The following is a 19,957-nucleotide window of genomic DNA, read 5'->3' as shown; positions in this document are numbered from 1 at the left end:
GCAGAAACAGCATTATTCAAAGCACAGAGGCATAAGGATGGGAGGAGTGGGGTGACATGAGTGAAGCACAGGTTCAAGGGGAGGGCCTATCGCTCCCTTAGTAGGAGAGAGATTGGGCCAAAGGAAGGAGCCTACCTGCCAAGCTAATGAGTTTGGAGTTTCATCTGAAGTATGTGGGGGCGCAGCCTCGGTGGCCCAGTGGTTTAGTGCCACCTTCGGCCTAGGGTGTGATCCTGGAGACTCAAGTTCGAGTCCCACGCCAGGGTCCCTGCATGGAGCCCGCTTCTCCCTCTGCCTGTGTCTCTGCCTCTCTCTCTGTCTGTCATGAATAAATAAAATCTTTAAAAAAATGAAGTATGTGGGGAATCAGCATGGAAGCAAGCAGGGATAAGACATGGTTACATCACATTCTAGAACAGCACTGTCTAATTGAACTTTCTGCAGTGATGGAAATGCTCTCTCTGTATTGCTTAATAGGTAACCATCAGCCACTTGGGCTAATTATTAAGTACTTAAAATGTGGCTAGCATAACTGAGGAACTAAATTTTATTTTTTCAAAGATTTATTTACTTATTTTTAGATTGAGAGAGAGAACTCGAGGGAAGAGGGAGGTGGGAGGAGCAGAGGGAGAGGGAGAGGGGGACTTAAGCAGACATCCCACTGAGCATGGAGCCCAATGCAGAGCTCGATCTGAGATCACACCCTGAGATCACAACCTGAGCCGAAACCAAGAGTTGGATGCTTAACTGACTGAGCCACCCAGGCACCCCAGGAACTAGATTTTAAATTTTACTTAATTTTAATTAAACAGTTATATGTGCCCAGAGGCTACCATATTGGACAACACTGTTTTAGAAGGATCATCTAGAGATTTGATAGAAGGTGACTTCAAAGTGTGAGAAATTGAAGGCAGGATGCCCAGAATGCATTGGCCCAGATGAAAAGTGGACACAGTCTAAACTAAAACCTGGGTGGGAGTGATAGCAGCTGGTGGAGACAGCAGAGAAAATGATCAAATATAGTGTTAGGAGGGTCTGACTGATGGAACATAGCTTCAGCTGAGTCTAGGATGAGTCTCTGTATCTGGATGGTGCCCGTCACCAAGCAAAAGGATCACGGTTTAAAACTTATGGTGATAATTTTACTTCATTAACAGGACCAAGTCTGATGTACCTATTAATTGGAGACATTCTAAAATAAATATGTCTGGAGCCCAAGAAAGGCAGACCTGGGCTGCACATATAGGTCTGGAAGGTGTCAGCACGTAGGTGAGGGCTGAATCCCTAGGCGTGGATGGTTTTGCCCAGGATAAGTAAAGAGCAGAGAAAGGCAGTGGACAGCAGACAGTAGTACTGCAGGGAGCACTGGCATGCAAAGGCCAGGGAGTAGGAATGAATGAGCTCTGAAGAAAACTCTGAAGAGAGTAGGGCCATGGACTCTGAAGGAAGGAAGAGACTCAAGAAGGAAATCAATTTTTCTTAGGGAGGCCAAAGGTCATCCTGACTGCAGGTGGGTGACCCAGCAAGAGCAGTTTCAGCAGAGTGGGTGTGGGGGGTAAGGGAAGCTTGGGGATTCATAGGTGCTTGTGAGCAAGACAGCAGGAGCACCACTGTGAACCCCAAGTATTAACTCTTATCTGACTGAGAGGAAAGAAGTAGACCAGGAAATAACAAGAAGCACAAGGGCAAAGAATGGATGAGGTGAGATTTGTACCCATTGACATGCAGAAAGAAAAAAAAAAGGAGACTAAGCTTGGAGGGTGAGGAGCTAAAAATATAGGAGAGAGAGGGAAAGGGGGTGGATAAGGCTGCCAGCTGTCCATACCAAGCAGTTTAGTACTTTAGTTTCCGTATGATAAACACAAGCAAAAGCCCAGACATGTAGGTCCCATTTTTTAAATCCCATTTAAAAATTAAGTGTATGTGCCTAAGTAGTACAGTCGAATGTAAAATGTAAGCTGTAACATAGATTTTATCAATATGCTTTCCCTGTCAGGCCATTTTTGGTTCACAAATTCAATTAAAGTGCGTCTGGTATTTCTGTCAAAACCTCTGACACACCAGGGAATGACGGATGGAGCAAGGTTCTCTGCATCTCAGAAGATGAGCCCCTCACCATTTGCTGAGCAGAGGCCACAATGGCTTTCTTTCCAGAGGTGTCATAGGACACTTTGTGGAAACAGCCCTGGGTGGCTCAGTGATTGAGTGTCTGCCTTTGGCTCAGGTCATGATCCCGGGGTCCTGGGATCAAGTCCCACATTGGGCTCCCTGCAGGGAGCCTGCTTCTCTCTCTGTCTAGGTCTCTACCTCTCTCTGTCTCTCTCATGAATAAATAAATAAATTTCTTTTTTTAAAAAGGAAGAGACTATGGGAGTAAAATTTCAAGAGTATAAGACCATGCCCACCCTGCCCCTTCAGGTCTCCCCTGCTCTCCCATCACCACCTCCCTTCCACACACATGAAAATCCTACTTTACAATGGGACAGGTATTTTAGTCTGTCCTGGCTACACAATCCCACAGACTGGGTGGCATCAAAGCAACAGAGATTTGGTTTTCACAGCTCTGGAGGTGGGAGTCCAAGACCAAGGCACTGGCAGATTTGGTGTCTGGTGAGGACCCACTTACTGGTTCAGAGATGGCGGACTTCTCACACTGCATCTTCCCATGGCAGGAGGGATGAGGGTTCTGTCTGGGGTCCCTGAGAAGGTCACTGATGCCATTCACGAGGGCTCTGCTCTCCTGACAAATCACTCCCCAAATGCTCCACCCCTAAACACCAACACACAGGGCATTAGGTTTTGACATATGAATTTTGAAGGGACTCAAACATTTCAGTCTATAGCAATGATAGCACAGTCTGACCCAGGCTCACCTCTCACCCTGACTCTGATAGCCACCAGAAAGCTCAGAGCTGTCTCTAAGAAGTGGCTTCACTTCTCACTGACTCAGGCAGAGTCAGGGGAAGTGAAAGGAGAAAGAGATGGAAGCGTGAATGGAGCAAGAGAAGTTCAGAGAGAAAGAAGACGGCAAAGAGGGGTGCCTGGGTGGCTCAGTGGTTGAGCATCTGCCTTTTGCTCAGGTCATAATCTAGGGTTCTGGGATCAAGTCTGCTTCTCCTTCTGCCTATGTCTCTGCCTCTCTGTGTGTCTCTCATGAATGAATGAATGAATGAATGAATCTTAAAAAAAAAGAAAAAGAAAAAGATGGCAATAGAGAGATCCCTTCAAGAGGGAGCATGAACGTAACACTTGTGATACTTGAGTACACCTAGATGTTTTGCTACCCTTGTAAATGTTGGCCTTGGGAGTAACAAGGACATGCAGAGAGTTGGTTTATGCGATGTGGGGAGAGTGACTGTAGGACAGTACTTTGCAAGGTCTCCATGGAAGAGAGGAAAGAAGGGAAGAAGCAAGAAGAGAGGGGAGGAACAAAAGAGAAGGTGGAGGGGAGGCGGAGGAAAATGCTCATGCAACTATGTTTTGCTTTTCTCTAAATTCCTCACATATGCCCTTATCATCGGCCCACATCCCCCGTCAAATGCTGGGGTTGAAAATCTGTTCAATGTTAATGTGACTCTGGTGGAAGATTTTCTTCTCTTTATTGGCACTCCTAATGGTGGCAGCCTGGCCCTGTTTATTCATTAATGCCTGGAAGTCAATACTGAAGTAGAAGACAGAAGACTAGCAAATGGCAAAGCCAACATTTATTCCTGTGTTTCCAAGGAAGGGAGAACTTTCAAGACAGTCCAGGTCTCTTTCTATCAGAAGCTAAACAATGAAAAATAAAAAACAAACTTCCAACTAGATGAAGAATTACAGATTACCCGTCATGTTCAGATGATGCAAATGTGGCTCAGAGATGAAAAATCAATTGCCCAAAGAAATAAGTTAGAGCCCAGGTCTCCTGACTCCTCATCTTGTTGCTTTTCCACTGCCTCTGTGATTTTCAAGTTTTGTTCCCTGGAGGTGTCATGGGGGAAAGGCTTGGGTGGGCAGAAGCCAGGTGAAGTGGATGGACTATTTCCCCCACCCCTTCAACCATATTCAACCACAATAATTCCTATTTATCTGACATGTGCACACACAGGGCTTCTGTATAGTATTTCCTCTGAAGAAAATTTCTGTTGCTAAAACTGTTTAAAAAATTGCCTTACACCACATTTATAATTACATTTTAGGCAAAAGAAGCCTGGCCCTGTTCTAAAGACTCATTATCAATCATAGAAGCCTTTTTTAAATATGAAATTAATAAAGGACATATCTGAATAGGGGGAGATGGGTGGGAAAAAAAAGTTCAGGGTTCCTTCACTGGAAAGTGTAGGACAGCAGTCCTTAAACTTTTTTTGTACATTGAAATCGCCTGGAGAGCTTGTTAAAGCAGATTGTTGGGCTCCATGCCTGAGATTCTGATTCAGAAGGTGTGGGATGGAGCCCAAGTACTTTCAACTCTAACAAGTTCCTAATGCTACTGATACTGCTGGTCCAGGGACCACACTTTGAGAATCCCTGATGGAGAGTAGAGACTGTTGAACAGGAATAGGTTCCACAGGAGGTCATCATGATGCTTCAAACTAATCTTTTGGAGAAAGCAGGAGGAACTTCTCTCCAAGGCACTATTATTCAATCAGAGAAAATAATATGTAAAACTTTCTAAGACACATAAAAAATGCTTATGTTATAATATTGAATTTAAAAAGAACATGATTGGGATCCCTGGGTGGCTCAGCAGTTTGGCACCTGCCTTTGGCCCAGGGCGCGATCCTGGAGTCCCAGGATTGAGTCCCACGTCAGGCTCCCGGCATGGAGCCTACTTCTCCCTCCTCCTGTGTCTCTGCCTCTTTCTTTCTCTCTCTATATCTATCATGAATAAATAAATAAATCTTAAAAAAAAATAAAAAGAACATGATTCCAATGAGAAAAAAGTAGAAAAAACCTGAAATGTGCTAATTATTTCCTCTGCTGCATAAAACAGACATTATTTGATCTCCAGACTTATGTAGATATGGTAGTTGGTGGTTGATGTGAGAACAAATGCTTATATCTATATGTATATCAGAGCTACTCATCCATTTAAAAACCATTCATAAACATTGGGGTTTAGGGTGGAAATAAATCCCTATTTATATGCATATGAGTGTCATGTGCGCTCATTCCTTCCACAAATATTTATAAATGCCTACCAGATGCCAGGCACTGTGCCAGGCACTAGGGAAAAGACACACGTTCATTGCCTTCAGTCCAGTGAAAGAAACAGGAAGTGAGATAAGAGCTAATGGAAGCATATGGAAAATTCTATGGGGGAGGAACCATTTGGTTTGACTGATATTTAGCTCCATTTTGGACAATTTAAGTTGTGGAATATCCAGGGAGAAATATCAAGTAGAAAGTTGGAAATATGTGTCTGTAACTCAGGAGGAAAACCTGGGTTGGAGATGTAGATTGAGAGTATCTAATTCTGGGTATAAATGATTTCTCGATGAAAACGAGTGAAGTATGGGGGTGAAGTATGGGGAAAGGAATGTCAAGTGGAGGAGGAATAGCCAATAAAGCTGATTTTGGGCTAATAGAAAGATTGATAAGATAATGCATAAAATTAAGGACACGTTAATCTTTCTGTTTTAAACAATAATGACTTATTTGCTTGAAATAAGATGTCTTTAGTAATTTCATCAATATGCCCCTCCAGGAAAGATATGCTGTATGCTGATATGCTCAGCAGATATGCTGAGTTACTCATAACATGTCTTATACTTCCTAGTTAGAACCCAATCTTGCTCAGTATTTTCATATAAATCCTGGTGTCTTATTTAAGTAAACAAAGATTATCCTCACAAATATAACTCAAAACCCTAGTGAATAATGTTTCTATCAGTTTTTTCCTAAGGTCATTAGCTTTTAATCACTGAGTCATATACATATACAGCATTGGTTATGTGCAAAACAAAACGATTTTTATCATTAATGAGCTAGCAAATGTATGATGTCATCTCACATACATGTACACACATGCACAAACACGCACTATCTTTCCCCCCTTCCTTATACCTCACTTCTCCTTCTTGGCTGTCTCTAAGGTACAATTACAACACTATGAACGTCACATTTCTAGTTACAGTTGTTATGAGCTTTTAAAACTTTAAGTAAAAATCATTACTCAATCCATGGTTTAAAAACCAATTCAATATACATTTAATAAGCACCTTTGTTCATACTGACACAATAGTGAGATTACTGTCCCTGTACTCACTGAACTTGTTGAGCAATAAGTAAGCCTTTTCGGACCAGAGAACATTGGCTCTCTAGTTATTGATGTATATATAAGAAAGAAAGAAAGAAAGAAAGAAAGAAAGAAAGAAAGAAAGAAAGAAAGAAAGAAAGAAAGAAAGAAAGAAAGAAAGAGAAAAAGGAAAAGAAAAAGGAAAAGAAAAAAGAAAAGAAAAGAAAAGAAAAGAAAAGAAAAGAAAAGAAAAGAAAAGAAAAAAGAAAAGAAAAGAAAAGAAAAGACCTTGTTTACAATGTGCAGATGATGCTGTTTTGGGTTATTTTATCACAAACAAATGTACAAAAACATGATTTCAGGGCATCATTCTGGGTATTGCACAAGCTATACATATGTAAAATTATATATAAGGATTTAAGATTTGTAGGGTTGGGGGTGAAAGGTTTGACTGCAAAGAAACAGCACAAGGGATCATTGAGGGTGATGGAACCATGCGGTATCTTGATTGTGGTGATGCTTCCACAACTCTGCCATTTGTCAAAACTATAGAACTTGATGCCTCCAAAATTTAACTATACATAAGTGTACAAATAAACAAAAATTGTAAAACGCTGATCTATAATAGTGACTACTTCAAAAGGTGTTATTCAAAATAAAGTCAACTTGTCACTTTTTGGTTAAACCATTTACACACAAACACACACACATACACACACACTTCTCTGTGTAGAACTTCCAGACAAAGTTATTTATTTGCTTGTAATCTTACTCCGGGGGAGTTCGGTTGACTTTCCCAAGATACAATGGAAGGTGGCTGTTCAACTCTTTTTGCCTGCGGTGCCTCAAATTTCTACTTGTTCGTTGAGAGAATCCTCCAGAGACAGATGTATTACAGCACTTTGAGAACAATATTCATACCCACTGCTGGAGAATGAAAAGAGATAGCTGAAGGTTGGGCTCTGAGAAACAATTTAGCGGCTAAATGTGTTACTTAGGAACTGAATCCAAGCAGGTACTTGGAAAGAAGCAATTCAAACTGGTGACCAACATCTCCCAGAGTATACGGGGATTAAGACTTGCACTCAAGTCTCCAACCGGCTTCTGTGCACAAGTAGACTCCAAGCCCGCATCTCTCACGCACTGTTACCTCGTGGCCATTACTTGCGGGTGATGGATGCTCGCGTTCACAGAACAGCGTGCTGATGCATTTTTTCCTGCCATTGTATGTAACATGTTTTCTAATTCTTTTGCTCTATTCAGCATTTGACCCCAACGATAGGGGATTATGGTATTAACTCTCTACCCAGCACACATTCTTTACAGACTCTCACTAAATACTGTAAGCCTGCTGCAGAGAGGAATAAAAGTGAAAGCATACCGTCTGGTCTTAAGCTGAGCACACAGAGGGTCGTGATCCAATTGGAAGGGAAGCAGAATTTTTAAAAAGAAAGAGGTTTGACCAAATTTTAATCCTTGTCATTTTCATTTCTCTTACCCTGTGGATTTGGGTGATTTTATTTACACTGTCAGCTTGAGCCTAGGGATTGGAAATCAGGCTTTTATGGAGATTATTAAAAGTACATAGAGTACACTAAAGGTTGGGCTCAGTGATATATGCTGCTAAAAATATGAATGTGAATGCCCTGGTATTAGATGCCACTGGCGTACATTTCATCCTCCTTAGAAGGTTATTCTTGGGAGCCAGACCTGGTGCAATGGTAATGAGATGCAGGCTGTCAGGATATTTCTAATAGGTAGCAAATGACCAGGGATGGAGGTGAATTAGCATTACTCAGATGAGGAGGTAGCTCTTTATACCATTAATTCCAATGCAAAGTAAAAGAGAGGGCATTGTAAAGTGGGGGGAGGAGGAGGGTAGGGTTAGAGCTTCAAGGATTTATCGATGGGTTGGATGGGACACAACGTCACCCAAGTCCCTAGGCTGGGTTGTGTTTGGCACAAGCTTCTCAGATGCATTGCTAGTGACTTTTTGTTAGATAATGTCATATAGGCCTAGATTACAAAGACAAAGCTCTAGACCTCAGCCACAATCTTTAAGATCTCAATAGATAAAAATGAAATGGTTTACTCAATCTCAAAATACTAGAAGCATTCAATGCTGCAGCCTCAGGTCAAAATGGTGAGCAGGCCTGCTGTTGCAGCATCAAGCCGATGGCTAGAGCGTATTTGAAAATGCTATTACAATGCTGCAGGGTTCCATAAACTGGGGTTAATGCGAGATGATACAGTATATGAGAATGATGATGTGAAAGAGACTGCACGAAGCCTTCCTGAGAACCTTTATAACGACAGGATGTTTCACATTAAGAGAGCACTGGACCTGACCATGAAGCAGCAGATCTGCTCTTTAACAGCAGTGGACAAAATATGAGAAGGATAAATTCTATTTTGAAAAGTAGAATTAGGGGATCCCTGGGTGGTGCAGCAGTTTGGCGCCTGCCTTTGGCCCAGGGCGCGATCCTGGAGACCCGGGATCGAGTCCCACGTCGGGCTCCTGGTGCATGGAGCCTGCTTCTCCCTCTGCCTGTGTCTCTGCCTCTCTCTCTCTCTCTGTGTGTGTGACTATCATAAATAAATAAATAAAATTTTTTTTAAAAAAGTAGAATTATCTGAAAGAAGAAGAAATATCTGAAAGAAGTCATTCAGGAAAGAAAGGAGAGAGAAGAATGGGCAAAGAAATAATCACAGAATTGAAATCTGTGGTTGCAGCTGCCCTAAAATATGTTTAAAAGGTTGGGTAAATTTGAAATGTACAATTTAGAACTATTTGAGCTGCAAATGGATTACTTTAAAAGACTCTTTCTAATTTTACTTGAGAGAGAGAGAGAGCATGAGCAAAGAGGAGAGGCAGAGGGGGAAACAGACTCCTCACTGAGTGGGGAGCCCCATGTGAGGCTCGATCCAAGGGTCCTGGGATCATGACCTGAGCCGAAGGCAGATGCTTAACTGACTGAGCTACTCAGGCACCACTGTATTACTTTAAATAAATGTCTAGTGTAATTATAAAACAAAACACTAGACAGATGCATTCACGTTTCCATGAAGCAGGTTTAGGATCTCAAAGACATGGAAGTACTACTTTACAAAGTGGCTGCCTACGTGGGACTTGTGTCCTTGCAAGGTTATAGATTAGAATAATCTCTATAGGCTTAAGAAGGTTTTAGAGAACTCCATGCAGCACAGCTCTGTGATGGACCACTGGGAGAAAATGGGGTATTTGAGGCATTTCTTTCCAATCAAGGGGGCTGATGGCATCCCCATGCCTGCTGCACGGCCTCCTTAGTAGATGGAGAGTCACTGCCAAGCTGAAGCTTTAAAGTGTGTTCCACAGGTAGAAATGGGGAGGAAGGCAGATGGCAGAAAGCAACTGACCAAGTGTTTATTTCACTTGGAGCTCTCAGAGTAAGGATCGAGGTTCGTAACTCTGTCACGTCCCAGATGATTATGTACAAACGAAAATGTGCTATCCTGCCACAGAGACAGGTGCGATGCAAAAAATGTGCTATCCAGGCCATAGAAAAGGGACAGCTATTATAGGTGGTCCGCCAATGCCTTCACTGTTTGAAACCTTAGTTCTGAACCCCTTGTCCTTATTCGCTTATGTTTCACATCCTGACTGGGCCTCAGGTCAGGTTGTTTGTTTTTCCTTTCTCAAGCCTTACCCACTCACCCTCCAAAGCAGCCACCCTCTGACTAAAATGTTTATTTCCTTCTTAAACTTTGATCCCTATTCCTGCTCCGGCAGTACTGCCTTCGTGCATACTGAACAAACATCTCCACCTGGTCTGGACTGCCACACGGACCTCTCTATGTCAGTGTGCCCTCAGCTCCCCTACCCCCCCCCCCCGCCGGGAGAGAGGCTCTCCCTCCCGGTGTACCGCAGTTGCGCCAATAGGTAGGGTCTGTTGAGGATACCAGTCAATGGCCACCAGACAGAAGTAAAATGGGTCCTTTAATGTGATGGCAATAGAAATTGCTATGGACCATGGCCCATACCACCCAACCCTCCTTCATTAACTGTCTTTTAAACATATATACATATAGAGCACCTGGGTGGCTCAGTCAGTTAGAGGTCTGCCTCCAGATCAGGTCATGATCCTGGAGTCCTGGGACTGAGCCCCGCGTCAAGCTCCCTGCTCAGTAGGGAGTCTGCTTCTCTCTTTCCCTCTGCCTGCCACTCCCCCTGCTTGTTCTCGCTCTCTGTTAAATAAATTATATATATATATATATATATATATATATATATATATATATGCATATATTATGGTATTGATATGTTTTTTCAAATCAGGTTTCTCATATTTTATTTACCAGATTTGCATAACAATTCCACAAGTCAGAAAGGACAAATATGAGTTCTCTGGTACAACAGTACAAGTAAGATCTAGAAAAGTTAAGTGACTTGGCCATTATTACATGGCAAGTAAATAATAGAGCATACTATAGGGCAACTCTACCTACACTCCCTTGGCCTAAGATACTCTGAAGAACAGAATCAAATCCATGTGGTCACTCTGTATGGAAATTAATAAATAATTTTGGTGGTAAAATGATACATTTGATGATGATGATGAGAATGATGAATGTTTTCTGCCTCCAAGTGTAGACATCAATTTCATTTTCCTGACTTGCTTGCAAGCAAGCAAGACTTCCTTGCACATCTGCAGGCCTTCACACCAATAGTTACTTCTACTTAGAATGCCTTCCACCTGACCTATTTGCCTAGAAAATCCCTCTCCATCCCTTAGAATCTGATATGTATGTAACTTCTATGAGGTCTGTACCTCGCACTGCCCCACCCCACCTCCACACAGAAGGAACTATATCATATGTTAATGGTGTTACACTTAGGATATAATTCTTGATGTCATTATCTGTTTATCTGTATGTTCCTGCACCAGATTACGGATAAGACCAGGAACAATGTTTCATTTCTCTTTGCTTTCCAGCCTCTGTTGCGGTGCCTGACAAGTTAAAGATACTCAAAAAGTATTTTTGAACAATGATGATGATGGTGATGTCGATGATGTGGTAGGAGGATAATTTCACTCCTTTCAAGAGAAATGAAGAGCTCTTCCAGCTTTTAGTATATTAGCTAAGGTAATCAGTGTAGGCTGCTATAAAATACAGTTTCCAAATATGACTACTAGAACCCAGTACAAGGCTATTACTTACTCACGAACATCTGGTGTAGGTTGGACTCCTTCCATTGTGTGTTTTTTTCCATCTTGGAGTCCTTCGCTTCCAGCTCTTCAGATGAAAGAAAAACAAGACATACCAGGTTTTAATATAGGTGGCCTCAAAATAACATCATCTGCCCATATACAACTGGGCAAAGCTCAGGATCACATGGCCCATCTAATTTCAAGGCAGCCTGGGAGATGTAACCTTCCTTATACCCAATAAAAAACCAAAGTGGTGAACACTGAAAGACTTTTGCCATAGTCTGCTCTTCTGGACATCTAATATCCATTATACTCTTCCTTTCACTCACCTCACAGGTCAAGGTTCCATCCAGTCACCACCTTTACATCATGTCCAGAATACTTGAGTGATGCACCATCTTCACCATCAGTCTGATATAGTACCTCTAGTACTATATAGTACTACATATTAAAAAGACAAGTTATCTGTTTCTCAACTTCCCCACCATCACAACCCATTTATAATGATAGAAAAGAACAACAAATAATCCAATTGAAAAGGGAAAGAATGGATGGTGTGCAGCATTATGGGCCATAGCCAAGCTAAAACCCTTCTGGGTCAGCACTGTGAAGTCCATATCCTCTGGACATGGAGGATGTGTGTAGAGTTTGCTCTAGAAAGGACTCCCTTCTTTTGTTCTTCTCCTTGGCCACGCATGAAGTGTGGAAGAACACCCTTCATTAGGAACAGTGCCACTCTAAAAGCTTGACTTCTGCTCAGTCTGGAATGGGTTGGGAACTCAAGAATTATTTAAGCCTTGAACAAAGAAGGAATTTTTAGGTCTAGGCCCTTGGGTTCTTTGGTAATGCAGTCCTCAAAAACTTGGAAGGCACAGGATGTCAGGTCCAGGTGCCAGCAGCCACACCCAGTTGTTTTCTAGACATTGCTACTAAATCTACCTTTTTTCTTTGCCCCTTCTCATCCATGCCTTTCTTTCTCTCAGCATAATTACCTAAAGATATTGAGGCTCTCAGAAAGAATAGATGGGAAGACCGTACCCTTGATTTGATTTTTGTCTCAAAAAATTCCATTCAATTGAGAACTCTTACTAGATATTTGTCACTTAAAGCCCTTTTTGGTACCATGTCTTACTGAGTGAGTCTAAAATAAATTTATTTCTTCCAATAGTACAGCCCAAATTTCTGTATTCTGTATTCTATTTCTGCTTGCAAACTCATGATGCTTTCCTGAGTCACCTCTTTCTTTCAATACACATCTAGATTTCTTGTGATACTAAAAACACTGCTGAAATTCTGTGTTTTTAACCATTTCCCCTAAAGGTATAAACTGTGCATGTGGCTGCCTTCCAATTAATAGCAGGCAATAGTTATATGATTTGTCACAGCATAACCTGAAGTTCTATCTTCCATTTTCTGGTATTAGTTGCCTTTCTGCCTGACACTGAACTACTAAACCAAAAATATATATTTAACATAGTATGACAGTCAAGGAATATGATTTGGTTATGTCAACACCCCACTTCTGGTACCAGTTTCTGTATTACAGCCATAAATCCCTGTTACTATAACGACAATCTCAGTGGTCTACACAGTACTTCATTTCTCCCTCATGCCACTGTGAATGCAACTCTGGTAGTTCTCTTTGGAGGTTTTCTTCCAAGTAATGATTCAGGAACCCAAACTCCTTCCACTCTGTGATATTAGAATCTTAAACCAGTGGCAACTGAACACTGTAGAAGGGGAAGTGAAGCCGGAATACCATTTAAGATGTTTTTAGGGGCAGGACTAGAAGTAGTTTATATTCTTCTGTCCCAAGTTTTTGGCCAGAACCCTGTCACATGACCCCAACCTAGCAAGGAGGAAATAAAATGTTCCTGTGTGCTCAGGAATAGGAAATGGGATTGATGAGCTTAGAGCTCTCCTTCCTGTATTATAATGTGTCATGATTTGTAATGTGTCATTGACTCCTTACTGATGACTGACCATGCTGAGAAGAGATTACTTTTCTCAGTCATCAACAAGATGTCCATTATTGGACAATAATGATATCTTATTTTTATATTAAAAATGCAGGTTCAAAACCCTTTGAAATTACTTATGAAGAATTTAAGGCCAGTATAATTTTCTTCCCACTTAGCAAATAATATAAAATTAAAACAGTAAGAGGTATCACGGGACCCACTGTGATTCATCCAACAAGTTACCAGAACTTTGGCTTCAAAAGATGACCTTCTCCAACCAAATCTGTATAACACAAGCGATTACTATGTAAATTGCAATTTGTCATGACCATGCAGGTCCCCACAATGGAGATGGCTTCATGTAAGTGAGCTGGTTATCCACATGCTCTAGTCAGACTCACCAGCCACCAATCCCCTCTCCTTTGAAAGGCACACCACAATACAAGGGGACAGAGGACCTGATTTACCAACTAGTAGTAAGCAGTGTAGTAGTACAGTGGAAAAAGCAAAGTTTTGAGTAAAAGAGATCTAGGGTCTTGCATTGGTTATATGTCTTGAGCAAGTAATTTGAACATCTCTGAAGCTCAGTTGCCTCATTTCTCATCTGTAAAATAGAGGATAATATATCTAACCTGTATAATAGTGTGAACATCTGAGATACACACACACACACACACACACACATACAGAGCGTGCTGATTTTCACTCAATATAAATTGACAGCAGTATCCTTAATGGTCAGTGTTCATGTCATACTAGGTATTGACAATTTTAATATCCCTGAGTGTACTAAATTAGTCTACACCTATTTATTTATTTGTGCCTGCAATGGGCCTATAATTTTTCTAGGCATTATGAAAGATAAAAAGAAATTTAATATAAGATAGATCCAGACCTCTAGTTTAGAGGCCAACTATATAAGGTTGACATGACAGGAATGTGACAGGAATTCCCTCTTTGAATTCAAAGAGGGAATTTCTGTGAGCATTGGCTGGATGAGTCAAAGAAGGTTCCATGAAGAAGGTAACTCTATGAGTTTGGCGGATGCCAGAGGAAGGGAGATGTTTCTCCATAAAGCTTGGTTAAGTAAAGAATACTGAGGAGACAGTCAGACAGGAGAGGAGAGCAACTAAGGAAAAATGAATGTTATCACCAGGGCTACACATTCATTCTGAGTAAAATGATACTTAATCCTTCGATGAAAAAGGGCAAAAACCCCATTCCCAAAGGGAACACTGTGTTTCCAGAGGGTACTGATACAGACACTATTATAATGGATTCTACTAATTGCAAAAATATGTACATAGAGGAAAATTTTTAAATGTATATCTTTTGTATGATTTTGATAAGGTACGGTGTATTTTGTGTTTTTCCAATGCAATAATCCTTGTCTTTCTATTTCCTTTTTCAAATGTTCTCTTTTTCTACTCCATATGTGATACTACAACAGAGACATGGCAAGTATCTAGGACAGTGGGTTGGCACAAAGCAGGTGCCTAATGAATATTTGTTAAATATTAATTTGTTTAACAAAGTTCTGAATAAGTTTTTCCCAGCAGAATTGCAGCACTTTGTAGTCTTCAAATCAGGCAAGGTGAATAGGTCACCTCCTTAAAAAAGAGACAAAGAAGGGACACCTGGGTGGTTCAGTCAGTTAAGTGTCTGCCTTCAACTCAGGTCATTATCTCAGGATCCTGGGATAGAGTTCCACATCAGGCTCCCTGCTCATCAGAGAGCCTGCTTCTCCCTCTCCCTCTGCCGTTCCCCCCTGGTTGTGTTCCCTCTCTCTCTCTCTCTCTCAAATAAATAAATAAAATATAAAAAGAGAGAGAGAGAAAGAGACAAAGAAGACTGCTGATACACTCTTACAATGAGTTGAAAAGAATATGTAAGTAAATGAGTAGATTATATCTAGTTGATGAGAAAGGCAGACAGCCCAGGAAAAGCCCATCTTTGGAAATTTTAGCATACTCATTGTCTAGTGTCCACTTTTCCAAGCTCAGCACACACTGGTTAATATGCTCACAGTTTTGATGGGTCCTTCAGCAAAGCACCTTCCTTCCCTAATGTTTCCTCTAAGTTCCACTAAAATAGTGGAATGGCTTAAAACAACCAGGGTGGGTCATCTCCAACCCATACGTATCAAGTATCATTTTTTAAGTTGAAGTGATATAATTTTCCTCTTCCTTTAAATCATGATTCCTTATAGTTTCCAACCATAAATCTATGATTCCCAGTTTTTAAGTGATAGGCAAAATATCAGCGAAAAAAAGGAAGTTATTGGCCAACATTTATCATCAAATTAGTATTGCTTTTTGTGTGTGAGTGCTTCGTAAAATGATCATCTTGAAAGCTAAGCTTTGAGAGAAAGGGACTTCTAAATTTCAGAAGTTTCCTCTATGTATGGAAGCAAAGCAGTACTTTGAGTAAAAATATGGAATTTTACAGGAGTAGAGAATTTAGAATATAAGGGGCATTCTTACCTGCTTGGGGAGAAAATTTGAAGGTATTCTGGACCAAGGAGGAGGAAGAAATGGAAAATGTGAAAAAAAAAAAGAAAAGAAAAAAGAAAAGGAAAGAAGAAAGGAAACTAGGAGCTAGGTACATAGCCTGACTTCTGAGGCTACCCGCACTAGGAATTCCCCAGAGCAATAGGGCTTGTTCTTTGCCTTCCTGTGAACATACCAGGAGAATTTCAATCCTGCTCTCCCCTTCCCAGCGTCTGCATGGGTACTAAACCCTCAGCAATGGTACCATTGCCGGATAGGTTAACCTGGCTGAGGGAATTGTTGAGATGTCCTGAAGTAGACCTTCTGGCTTCCCAAGGCTTGTACTTGGTATACATGGAATCCAGAAGTTCCCCTATGGTCCTGTGAGAGGATACAGTGCTGAGAGGTCAGAGGACATGTAGGGATCTGGAGCTGGAACAACACACCACAGAGTGCAAGGACTCCACCATCAGAAGCAAATGGCCAGGACCACAAGCAGGATTAAACAGAAACCCCAAAAGACCAGATGAAAGAGCCACTCCTTTGTGGCCACCAGCCCAGGGTTCCCAGGGAACAGATGAAACCTATCAGGCAGTAAAGACTAGCAAGGACTTAGAGGCAACAAGCCAATCCAAGCTTCTATCCCCACCCACCATGACAGCATCCTCCCAAGACCAAATGCTGTCTATAGCTGCCAGGTGGGAGGGAAGAACAGCCCCAAAAGACTGACATTTACTCCAAAGAGGCTCTTGTTAATGTGAGAAAGGGTTCCTTTAGTTGTCAAGGTTAAGTCCCATCTTGTGCATCTCCACCTCCCCATAGGAAAGGGACAAGGGATCACAGCAAAATGAAAAATTACATAAAAAAGTAACATGCTCTATGCTTTTAGTTCAGCTGAGTGTAGTGCATGTGATTTCTAACCCTGACTCTTAATGATGCAAAGTTGCTGGTCAAAATGCCCAGAAGCTCTACCCATGCTTTAAGTGATACAGTGCTAGTGAACAGAAATACATGTAATGTCATCTAAATTATATAGTTTTGTATGGCTTTTCATCTATTATTAAATTATACAATTTTGAGGGATTTACATCATAGGTCCAATTGGAGGGAAGAAATTCAATCACTACTTTTCCACTTAAAAATGTTTTTTCCTTACCATTGGTGGAGAGAACAGAGGCATTCCTCATCCTACCGCACTTCACAAACATTTCATCCTTTACAGATTAAGAGTTAGTGCCAATCCTATATAGAGCAAATCTATCAGTACCAATTTTCCAACCGTGTTCACTCACTTTGTGTCTCTGTGCCACATTTTGGTTATTCTCACAATATTTCAAACTGTTTCATCATCCTTACCTTTGATATGGCGATCTGTGATCAGTGATCTGTGACATTACTATTATAATTGTCTTGGAGTAACATGATCCACTTCCATATAAGATAGTAAATCTACTAGACAAATCTTGTGGTGTTCTGATGTTCCACCAACCAGCCATTCCCCATCCTCTCCTTCTCCTCAGGCCTCCTTACTCCCAGAGCCATGACAGTATTGAAAGGTCCCTAAGTATTTAAGTGAAAGGAAGATTCACAGGTCTCTCCTTTTAAATCAAAGGGTAGAAATGATGAAGCTTAGTGAGGGAGGCATGTCGAAAGCTGAGATGGGCTGAGAGCTAGGCCTCTTGCACTGAACAGTTAGCCAAGATGTGAATGCAAAGAAGTTCTTGAAGGAAATTAAAAGTGCTGCTCCAGTGAACACACAAATGATAAGAAAGTGAAACAGTCTTATTGCTGATATGGAAAAAGTGTTAGTGGTCTGGATAGGAGATCAAACTAGCCACAACATTCCCTTAAGCCAAAGCCTAATTCAGAGCAATGCTTCCAATCTCTTTAATTCTATGGAGGCCACGAGAGGTGAGGAAGCTGTGAAAGAAAAGTCTGAAGCCAGCAGAGATTGGTTCATGAGGTTTAAGGAGAGACACCATCTCCGTAACATAGAAGTGCCAGATGAAGCAGCAAGTGCTGATGTAGAAGCTGCAGCAAATTACCCAGTAGATCTAGCTAAGAGAACTCATGAAGGTGGCTATGCTAAACAACAGACATTCAAGGTTGACATAATAGCCTTCTCTTAGAAGAAGATGCCCTCTAGAACTTTCATAGCTACAGAGAAAAAACATTGCCTGGCTTCAAAGCTTCAAAGCACAGGCTGATTCTTGTTGGGAGCTAGTGCAGCTGGTGCCTTTCTCTTAAAGCCACTGCTTATCTACTATTCTGAAAATCCTAGGGCCCTTAAGAATGATGTGAAATCTACTCCACCTGTGCTCTAGAAATGGAGCAACAAATCCTGCATGACAGCAGGATTACAATATGGTTTTACTGAATATTTTAAGCCCACTGTTGAGACCTACTGCCCAGAAAAAAAAAAAAAAGATTCCTTTCAAAAGATTACTGCTCATTGTCAATGCACCTGCTCACCCAAGAGCTGTGATGGAGATGTACAATAGGATTAATGTTGTTTTCATTAATGTTGTTTTCAACACAACATCCATTCTGCAGAGGCAAGAGAATGCAGGGATCTGAAGTTGGAAGAAGGCCACAGATCAAGGAGCGATTTCACCTTTCAAGTCTTATCATTTAAGAAATACATTTTGTAAGGTTGTAGCTGCCATTGATGATGACTCCTCTGATGAATTTGGGCAAAGTTAATTGAAAGGACTCACCGTTGTGGATGCCATTAAGAACATCTATGATTCATGGGAAGAGACCCAAATGTCAACATAAACAGGAGTTTGGAAGAAGTTGATTCCAACCCTCACGGATGACTTTGAGGAATTCAAGACCTCAGTAGAAGAAGCAACTGTAGATGTGGTGGGAATACTAAGAGAATTAGAATCAGAAGCAGAGCCTGAAGATGGGACTGAATTGCTACAATCTCACAATAAAACTTTAAGAGATGATGTGCTCTTCTTAAGGGTGAGCAATGAAAGTCAGTTCTTGAAATGGAATCTACTCCTGGTGAAGATGCTATAAAGATTGTTGAAATGACAACCAAGAATTTAGAATATTACAAAAACTTAGTTGATAAAGAAACAGCAGGATTGGAGAAGATTGATTCCAAATTTGAGAGAAGTTCTCCTGTGGGCAAAATACTATCAAACAGCATCACATGCTACAGAGAAATCATTCATGAGAGGAAGAGTCAATAGATCCAGCAAACATTATTGCTGGCTTATTTTGCAAAATGGCCACAGCCACTCCAGCCTTCAGCAACCATCACCATGATCAGTCAGCAGCCAGCAACATCGAGGCAAGACCCTCTGCCAGCAATTATTATAACCTACTGAAAGCTCAGATGATGGTTTGTGTTTTTTAAGCAATAAAGTAATTTTAAATCAAGGTATTTATATTGGTTTTTTAGCCATAATGCTATTGCACACTTAATAGACTACAGTATAGCATAAATATAACTTCTATAGGTACTGGGAAACCAAAAAATTTATTTGACTCACTTTATTGCAATATTTGCTTTATTATAATGGTCTATCACAGAGCCCACAGTATCTCCTAGATATACCTGTGATAAAAAAAAAACACAAAGTCATGCATGTAGTTGTGCTATGAATCTATATTTGTCATTTATAAAAATAACACATCAGAAATTTCTGGCAAAGGGGCACTTGGGTGGCTCAGTCGGTTAGGCATCTGACTCTTGGTTTCGATTCAAATCACGATCTCAGGGTTGTGAGGTCAATCTTCAGGCTCCCCGTTCAGTGGAGTGTCAGCTTCTCTCCCTCTCTCTCTGCTCCTCCCCCTGCTTGTGTGCGTTCTCTCTCTCTCTCTCTCTCTCTCTCTCAAAGAGATAATTTTTTTTTAATTCCAGAAATTCCTGGGAAATAAATAATTTGCTACAGAAACTTTGCATATACTATCTTAAGTATTCTTCAAACTTACCAGGTAAATCAGGCATTATTCTTACATTCTAGACGAGGAAACTCAAACTCTGATTAATAAATCAAGATTTACTTTTCCAAGTTCACCGAAGAGAGAAAGTACTGGAACTTGCATTGGAATGCACCAACACGACTTTGGTAGGACCCTTTCTGT

At 41.0% G+C, this 19,957-nt stretch overlaps 2 protein-coding genes across 32 annotated transcripts in view; one reads left to right on the top strand and one right to left on the bottom strand.

The window, feature by feature from the left end:
* The window catches only part of LOC144316322 (uncharacterized), a 197,132-nt gene that overhangs the window by 80,161 nt on the left and 97,014 nt on the right, over positions 1-19,957 (bottom strand). For 19 of the 31 annotated variants that reach the window (XR_013382170.1, XR_013382171.1, XR_013382186.1 and 16 more), the window contains 3 exons: positions 11,417-11,491; positions 6,990-7,144; positions 2,627-2,770 (listed from right to left, as the gene is read on the bottom strand). Coding sequence is in view for 3 of the 31 variants with exons in the window: in XM_077902141.1 (XP_077758267.1) it covers positions 11,417-11,491; positions 19,363-19,427 (140 nt within the window). In the remaining 28 variants the exon portion in view is untranslated. Of the gene's footprint in view, positions 1-2,626; positions 2,771-6,989; positions 7,145-11,416; positions 11,492-19,362; positions 19,428-19,957 lie in introns of all 31 variants that reach the window. The other 12 variants (XR_013382184.1, XR_013382191.1, XR_013382174.1 and 9 more) reach the window with 5 other exon arrangements.
* On the top strand, positions 8,382-8,923 carry LOC144315253 (cytochrome b-c1 complex subunit 7-like). Its single transcript, XM_077899728.1, is given in 3 exon segments — positions 8,382-8,591; positions 8,593-8,636; positions 8,845-8,923. Coding segments are annotated over 3 exon segments (261 nt in total). The 5' UTR covers positions 8,382-8,453.

Source organism: Canis aureus, chromosome 6 (assembly GCF_053574225.1).
Source record: "Canis aureus isolate CA01 chromosome 6, VMU_Caureus_v.1.0, whole genome shotgun sequence".
NCBI lineage: Eukaryota > Metazoa > Chordata > Mammalia > Carnivora > Canidae > Canis > Canis aureus.
This window is presented reverse-complemented; position numbering and strand designations above follow the sequence as displayed.